An 8,796-nucleotide genomic window follows, 5' to 3' on the forward strand; every position below is an offset into this window, starting at 1 on the left:
ACTCAAACTCTTTTTCTGCACTGAGTTCACATAATAAAAATGATCAAGTGAGTAATTAGTCAAATGTGTCTCCTTCAAACATGTAGGTCATCACTGGACAATGTGCATCTCTCCTTTCCTGTTGTCCTCCCCAGTATAAAACGGATTGATCTTTATGAATGAAGAAGTCTCTTCATCAGTATTTTAGCTAGAATATTAAAGTAATCATTGGGTAAAGAAACAGGACAAGAAGATTCTTGGAGAAGGTTTGTTCTTGGAGAAGGTTTCTCAAAACTACATTTTGGCATAGAATTTGCTTAGGCTTTTGTGCTGTATGCAATGTGTATTCGATTTTATGCCTTTTTTAGCAAATGCATTTAGTTCTTTGACTGACAATTCTGCACTATTAGTCAAGTAGCACAGGCTATTGTGCTTCTGCCCAGCGAGATCTCAGTGGACTCTCTTTGAACTTGCCACCATAGGCTTTGTCAAATAAAAAACATTCCATCCCCTCATTATTTCTCTCAGCCTTCTTAATTTTTTCTGTTTCTGACAGCCTCAGACCTGTCTAAGTTAACAAAGATTCTGCCATAGAGCTTGTTAAGGTTATCATCATGTTGAACTACTGCTATCCTTTGGTCATTTAGGAAGATATAAGGTTTTCAGGAGCAATTAGAATGATCCAAACAAGAATGACATTTTGTCCAAGAACCCAAAGAAGAGCTCTATGTAGCTGGAAAGCTTGTCTTTCCTCTCATCAACAGAAGTTGGTCCATTAAAAGATATTACCTCACCCACCTTGTCCCTCTACTATCCGGGGACCAAATGGGCTACAACACAGTACCCAACATGTCCACAATCAGTAACAGCTGTAACAGCATATCTGTGCTTTATGGACTGTCAGGCTGAGATAAGAGCAGCGCTTTAAGCAACAGTCATTTGTGAAAGGGACGATTTGCAAATTTATGACTGACTCCCAGCCAAACCAAAAGACAGAGATAATCCAACCTCCTTTGTAGTCTGCGGAGCCTCTGCCACACAAACCCCTTGCAGCAGTGCGGTAAAGCGACATACTATAACAACCCAGGGTGAAGTCCAGGCACGCAGGCAGGGGAAAGGAGAGGTCAGGTTCCCCTTCCCCCCATGCCAGAAAAGTGAACCGCCACGGAAGGGGTAATTGAAGTGACTTCATCTCCCATTGTGACGGTCACTTCCCTCTTCATCGTGGGGGGCCCAAGCCGCAGGGACCATCGTGTCCCCATCCTGTGTCTGTGTCACTGTCGCAATGCAAGAGCTGGCGCACGCTGCCCATCAGTCATAAAGCCTCACCCTTAACCACACAGGGACCCCCCCCCACCCCCGCCCCATGGGAGGGGACGACGAAGCTGCAGCGTCTGCAGCTGGCTCCTTTCCAGCCTCTTTTCCTGACCCCCCTCCAACTCCTTCCAAGCGTTCGTCATTCACACGCGCTCCTGCTTCCTTCCCCCCAGCCCCTCGCTGGCCGGGGGCGGCCTCCGCTGCCTGGGACTGGCCGGGGGTGAGAGGGAGGGGCCCGCCATGTCCGCCCTGCCCGCCCTGCGGCTTCAAATAGAGCCCCGCGAGCCGCCGGCTGGCACTCGCAACCTGAGCCGGCTCCAGAGAAAGCGCGAAGCCACTGGCAGCGGAGTCCCGAGCAGCTCGTGAATCCAGGGGAGCAAAATGACCTCGGCAGCGCGGGAGATCCTGGGCCTGGGGCTGTGCATCGTGGGCTGGGTGGGGGTCATCCTGGCCTGCGGCTTGCCCACATGGCAGGTGTCCGCCTACATCGACGGCCACATCGTGGTGGCGCAGACCACCTGGGAGGGGCTGTGGATGAACTGTGTGGTGCAGAGCACCGGGCAGATGCAGTGCAAACTCCACGACTCCATCCTGGCGCTGGATCCCCACATGCAGGCGGGCCGGGCGCTCACCGTCCTGGTGAGCCTGCTGGGCCTGGTGGGGCTGATGGTGACCGTGGTGGGGGCCCAGTGCACCACCTGCGTCCGAGCTGGCAAGGCCAAGTCCTGGATCGTGATGGCCGGCGGGGTCCTCTACATCCTCTGCGGGGTGCTGGTCCTCATCCCCGTCTGCTGGTTCGCCAACATCATCATCAGCGGCTTCTACGACCCCAAAGTGCCCAACTCCATGAAGCGGGAGATGGGGGCCGCGCTCTATATCGGCTGGGCGGCCACGGCCCTGCTGCTCCTGGGGGGCAGCCTGATTTGCTGCTCCTGCTCCTGCCCCGGGGACGGCGAGAACACCTTCTCGGTCAAGTACTCGGCCTCCACCCGGCGGCCCACCTCCAACGGGGAGTACGACAAGAAGAACTACGTCTGAGGGGCCGGGCTGCGGCTCCCAGCCGGACCCAGAGCAGCCCCTGCCCCCTGCCCTGTGCCCGGCTTCCGCCCCGGTGATGCTTGAAATGACTCGGCGGGGAGGCGAGCTCTGAACTGGACTGTGCGCAGGTACCGCTCAGTGGCACAAGACCAGCCCGGCTGCGCCCTGGAGCTCGCCCTTGCTTGAGCCTTACAAACATTAATCAAAAAGGACCCCCGGCGTGAATTCGGGCTCCCTTCCCCACTCCTGTCTCCTCCGGGATGAGCGGTAAACCGGCCGGGCATCCAATGGCCGGCACCGCTTCGCCTTAACTGGAAAGGGGGTGGTTTGCTTTGAGATGTATGCTATGTAACGTGAAAGCGAGCTAACCCATTACTGCAGGAATACGGACCACAGAGCAGGTGCTCAGGGGTTTTGTGTTTGTTTTAAACTACTTTGTGACTAATTACAAACCCGCACCTGCGTATTTAATGTGATGATTATTACTGCTGCCCCAAAAATGACCTATGGAATTGTTTATGTATCATTAGAGAATAAGATAAAGTCTGCGTTCTCCATCCGATTGTGGAGAAATGAGAACTCTCTTAAAACAAAGCCTCCTAAGCTGCGAATTCATCTCCCTAGCTGGGGAATCACCCTTCCCTTACTGTCTTTTTATTATTATTATTATTATTTAAAAAAGCTTAATTCTGCTGTTGTAACGTGCGCCAGACCCGAGTGAACACATGGCAAATGAAATTAACTAACCTAAACTCTGCGGGGCATCAGTCTAAGCAGTTAGGACGATTCTGGTACAGGATTTTACAGAACTATTTCAGAACTCAACACTCCTTATTTGTTAACCCTGTTTTTATAATAAAAAACAAACGAGATTGTCTATATTTTATATGTATATTTTTATATTCTGGCTGCATGTTTTGTTATTATACAGATGTACGAACTATTTGGGGTAGGAGTAGGTGACAGCCCAGCACTGGAATTTGGTAATTAACAACCAGTATCTGGTTGTTTGAGACAAACTTTGGAAGGAGGCAGGGTATGCTAGGGCATCATGCACAGCTACCAAACTGTTCTCCCACTTTGTGTTGAGAACAACCCATAGGGAATAGGAGTTTATAGTATAATGTATCTGCAAAAATAAGAGAGGAGTTTGCATCTGTTAGTGCACCAAATGGCTTGTGCTAGCAAACATCTCTTCCTAGGGGCGAGTGTCCTGAACATTCCCCCAGTAGGACTTTGTCATCACCTCCTTCCAGGGGTGGCTCCAGGCACCAGCCAGCAAGCCATGGGGGGCGCTCTGCTGGTGGCCGGGAGGGCGGCAGGCAGGTTGCCTTCGGGGGCTTGCCTGTGGAGGGTCCACTGATCCTGTGGCTTCGGCGGACCTCCCACAGGCGTGCTGCCGAATCCGCGGGACCGGGGACCTCCCGCAGGCAAGCCAGGGAAGGCAGCCTGCCTGCTGTGCTTGGGGTGGCAAAATACCTAGAGCTGCCCCTGCCTCCTTCAAATCTGAATGTTGTGAGTGCAATTTGGCTTTTTTAATGGATTCTTTTACAAGACTTCACATTTTTATATATCTTATCAACTGATCTGTGTGATGATAATGAATTGTGCCACTATTACACTAAGTTTCATCATAAAATATTTTCAGTCCTTTCACATTTTCTTTTTTTAAAAAAAAGACCCTTTGGGTTGAAATTTCTTTTATTTATTTTCTTGTAAAGAAAATACCTGCATCTGGCTTATTGTAACAGTGGTGGGTTTGTTTGTTTTTTCATTATTTAAGAATTTTTTTCAATTTTTTTGAGCTTGGATAAATAAAATGTAAGTTCTTTTTAAAACTTCAAACTAACCTTGGTCTTAATTCCTCAGTTTAGACAATTAACCTCTGTCCTGCTATGTTTGAAGAAAATTGGTTTAGAACAATCATGGACTGAGATCTTTGATTTTCCACTAATTGAGACAGTTGTTCAGGTATAGGCACTGATCCATGTGCACTGGAAGCAGTGTGCTTTCAAATACAATGTAAGATGAGTTTCAACCTTGATTGCTCTGTACTCTCAGGCCAGCCAACCATCTCTCCTCCTTCACCCATTCCTATTCTAGGTTTACTTGAATATGAAATCATTACAGCATACAATGTGTACTTCCTCTGGCACATGCTTTGCATGCACAATTTGAAATTGGAAGCACTGATGCTGAATAGAATATAGTTAGGCCAAGTAGACTCCTTCCGATATCACTTTACAAGTAATGTAAAAGACTCTGCAAGGTCTTGGTTGCCATCTTGCTGAGTCCGTCTTGCTGCCAATATCAAATTTTGTGTGCTCAGTAGGGGCACAATTTAATGTGAATACGCATCTGTTTGATTGTGCAACAGCAGTTAAATTTACTAACACCATCCTTTATTTAAAAAACAAACAAGGGAATGCAAAAAATTCTTAATCTGATATTATTGCTGAGACTTTACACACAATAATCAAGAAACTCAAGGTTATGGCTCCCATAGCCATCATAACTTTTATCGCCGGGGAGGAAGGATGACTAATTTTTGCTCTATGCAAGCACAACTTGGGATTTCCTGACCTAGATGTGTGTGAAACAAGCTTCTTTTAAAAGGGATTAGAGACTGAGTAAGTATGACAGTTCCTAATGCAAACCCTAAAAACAATTAAACAAGTTCTAGGCCATGTGACAGTACTCTTATACCGACGCAGCACACTTCTACCAACCCTGATGGACTCCATAAGGAACTACCTTCTGCCTCCAACTAATAAGAAAACACTCTACACATTAGTCTCTCTCGCAGTATAACACTAAACCTTCATTACAGCCTCATGGTTCCATCACAAATATATAATACACATGTGTATGTCAACTCCGAATATTTGCCATTGTTGCTGAGACTTGTGATTTAACTGGATCTGTAGTTTTGCAATAGGGCTTCATCCATATTGTTCTTGCTTTGCTTAGTAAACATAAAAAAGTGGTGGTGTCAATACACAGAGGCTTGAGAGACCCGACCTTGATCCTGCAAACACTTATGTATGTGGTTAACATTAAGCACGTGATTAGTCCCATTGGAGACAAAACTTCATGCTTAAACACAAGCATGTTTGCAGGATCAGAGCCTATGTGATCATTAAGCAAACACCATATGTGTAGAATTGTTTCCTCAGTAAAGGGATGCAGTTCTTAAACTGTCAGTGTCTTAAATGAGAGCTACAATACTGTTATTGTAACGTAATATGTGATTTTGGTACAAGAGTGAAATATTCTGTATTTCATCTTTGCAACTTCTGTTTGTAAACACTGTAACCTTATAAACTGTAAAGGTATTTAAATGTGTACATTTTGCAAGAAATCTACCAAAGCTGGCTTGTAATTTGTGTGGTGCCTTATTTGTGTCCTTTACAAAAAACACCAAACTAGAATACGAATCCCCATACTGACTCCAGAAAAATCAATGGGGGTAATCTGGGCCTGTCGTTATCATTTCCCCTCGTACCACATTGTCACTCTAATTAATCTAACTACTGTCGATCGCCTGTGGGTAATGAATGAAGTTAACAGACCTGCAGTCCTTACTCATTTTCCTCAGGCAAAACCTCATTGACTTCAATGGGAATTTCCCCTGAGCCAGGAATAAAACCCCAATCCTGCAAACACACTTCTGTGCAACTTTATTATGTGAGTAGTCCCACTAATGAGAGAAAAGCTGTGTGCATGTGAAAGCGTTTGGGGGACTGGGGCCTAAATCAACAAAACAAGATTTGGGCTCTGACCAGCAATATTTTGAACAACCATTTCTGGTACTGGGGTTAAGTATCAAATAGTTTGTGTTTTCCCCTTGAACCAATCTTATAAAAATCAACACCTTACAGCGAAACTGATCGAAAACCTTTTAGAAACATAGCTGTACATCACCACAGGGCTGCAGCCACTTAAAAGCAACACCTGAAACAATTACTGTAGCCAGATCTCTTGTATGAAAAAAGTGTTACTTCTGTGCATGTCTCTCACTAAAAAAAGCATCATTCTGCCAATAATGGGCCACATTCTCTGTTTATGTGAGTGGACAAAATTCTCCTGAAAGAATGGAGCGGAGCCCTTTTATACTAATAGAAAAATTGGCCCACTTCTTCTGAAAGTTTCTTTATTCTGAATGTCATGGCTTTACGTCCTGTGATAGGCTTTCCTATTGCCAGCCTTTATAAAACAACCTGGGAGAACACGAACAGTAACATCACTGGAGCTGGCATCAAGGTGAAAACCTGGGGTTTGGATGCTTTTTATTTCTATGTAGAGTCACAAACAAAATAAAAATCATAACTGAGCACTGGAGAAATAACTGAAGATGTTAGGAAGTCCTGCTTTCATCAGAATGAGGTTTGGCCTTGATCCTGCCATGGGCTGAGCAATTCCAGCTCCCAAAGTTTAGGGCTGGGCCCTTTGTTTGTGAAAAAAAAAATCAGATTAATGTTGTGTTTCTGACAAGCACTAGACTATTTGACCTCAAAGAACAGGCATGACACAGGCAGCAGCAATGCAAGATGTCTTTACATTGCTCCTCCAGGGCTGAGACAGATCACAGATGGATCACCCCTAGCGGAAAGTGAGCAGTTTATTCTCTATGGACCATTCCGTTCTTAGCCTCGCTGCTGGGACTGCTAAAATATTAGTAACAGTAGCTGTAGGTTTGGTGACATGGAAAATGGAAATGGATTGAGAGCCACCAAGTCATTTCACACAGGCCCCTGAAATGCCATCAGGTTGTAACAACTTTGAATCACTATCAGTCTAGGCTCAATGGACCTGATCCAAAGCCTATGAAATCTATGGAAAGATTCCCATTGACTTCAATGAGCTTTGGATCAGGCCCAGGATGAGCTGGTAACTTAAGAGGGGGACACTATTACCGATCCTCATTGCCACTCAGTTGCTACAAAATGTGTTTGAGCTGGAAAAAAGACATTTCACAAATGCTGTCAACACAAACATACATAAGAAATGAATGCTCAGTGAAACTCTAAATTCTCGTGACTAGCAGGGACCTTGCCTAGGTTCTAGCCTTGTCAGGGAGTTCACTCAATACTTTACAGACTTCATAAAATAATCCCATTGTTTGGACAGGCTGTTTAAAAAAGAAAACATCTTCAAAGACTGCATTTTTCAGCATTCATGCTAGCTATGTTGAGATGAACAAAAGCTCCTCACCACCCTCTTGTTGCCTTCCATGTTCTGGGCTGGAGAAAAGGTGTCTGCCTGCTTGGCCTCTGTCTGCTAAATCAGGGGTTCTCAAACTTAATTGCACCGCAATCCCCTTCTGACAACAAAACTTACTACATGACCCCAGGAGGGAGGCCCGAAGCCTGTGCCCACCCAAGTCTTGCCAAAGCCCAAGCCCCACCACCCTGGGCAGCCAGGGAGAGGGAGGGAAAACCCAAGGCCTTCAGCCCCAGGTGGGAGGCCTGTAACTTGAGCCCCACCACCCAGTGCTGAAACTCTCAGGATTTGGCTTCAGCCCTGGACAGTGGGGCTCCAGCTTTGACCCCAGGCGTTGGGGCCCAGGTTTTGGCTTTGGCCCTAGCAAGTCTAATGCCAACCCTGGTGGTCTCATTAAAATGGTGTTCCGGCCCCCAGTTTGAGAACCGCAGTGCTAAATGAACCACTACAGTTATGAATCTGAATGTCGGCGATAGTTCATACTCTGCAAATGTAGTTAGAACCCATCTGTGCAAAGAGGGGAAATGCACCAGGCAGGAGGAAAGGGAAACTCAGTCACGTTTGCTATAGGATGTTTAAGAAATATTTCCCTTTCCTGCACAAAGTTATATTTGTCATGCATCTGTTCTTTGGGATGTACTGAAGCCTTTTACACTCCAAGGGAGGAATCAGTCCATGCCCACGGTTTTCTTTATACAGCTATTCCCATGTTAAAACCTGACTACTAAATCTCACATAGTTTGTCCTTGGGTTTTTTTGTCCATCTCTAAAGTCCCAAGAGCAAGTAAGTAGTGCACCCTACTTGATTTTCCAATCTAATCTGTCTTTAAAACCCACCTTGCTCTAAACAAGCTGAGACCCATTACAGCCTCTTAAACATTAAATCAGTCTCCTGTCTGTTCTCTGTACTTGGGAAATGCTGAAAGATGCAAGATTCCGTATCAGACTGGACTCACAATGCATCACTGAAGTGAAATGAAGAGCTTTAACTTTGTATACAAATCATCACTAATAGGTACATCTCTTGGGTGTCAGGGTTTTCTTTTGTAACTCTTGGTAACTTGCTTGGTAAGGTGTAGCAAATACTTCCGCCACATTAAACAAATCAGGAAACACTGCAGCAAGTACATTCTGTCTTCAGGTCAAGAATTGCATTCAACTTACCTGTAGTCTGGCTGTGGTAAGGCAAATCCTTTCGAAGACAGAGCCTCAAAAGGACTCAGATTTATGTTTTGAAAA

General features: G+C 45.7%; 1 protein-coding gene across 1 annotated transcript; it reads left to right on the forward strand.

Moving 5' to 3' along the window:
- Positions 1–1,555: 1,555 nt before the first annotated feature.
- CLDN5 (claudin 5) lies at positions 1,556–5,716 on the forward strand. Its single transcript, XM_032777115.2, has one exon. The coding sequence runs from the start codon at positions 1,678–1,680 to the stop codon at positions 2,332–2,334; it is 657 nt and encodes a 218-aa protein (XP_032633006.1). The 5' UTR covers positions 1,556–1,677; the 3' UTR covers positions 2,335–5,716.
- The last annotated feature ends 3,080 nt before the right edge of the window (positions 5,717–8,796 follow it).

Source organism: Chelonoidis abingdonii, chromosome 22, assembly GCF_003597395.2.
Source record: "Chelonoidis abingdonii isolate Lonesome George chromosome 22, CheloAbing_2.0, whole genome shotgun sequence".
NCBI lineage: Eukaryota > Metazoa > Chordata > Testudines > Testudinidae > Chelonoidis > Chelonoidis abingdonii.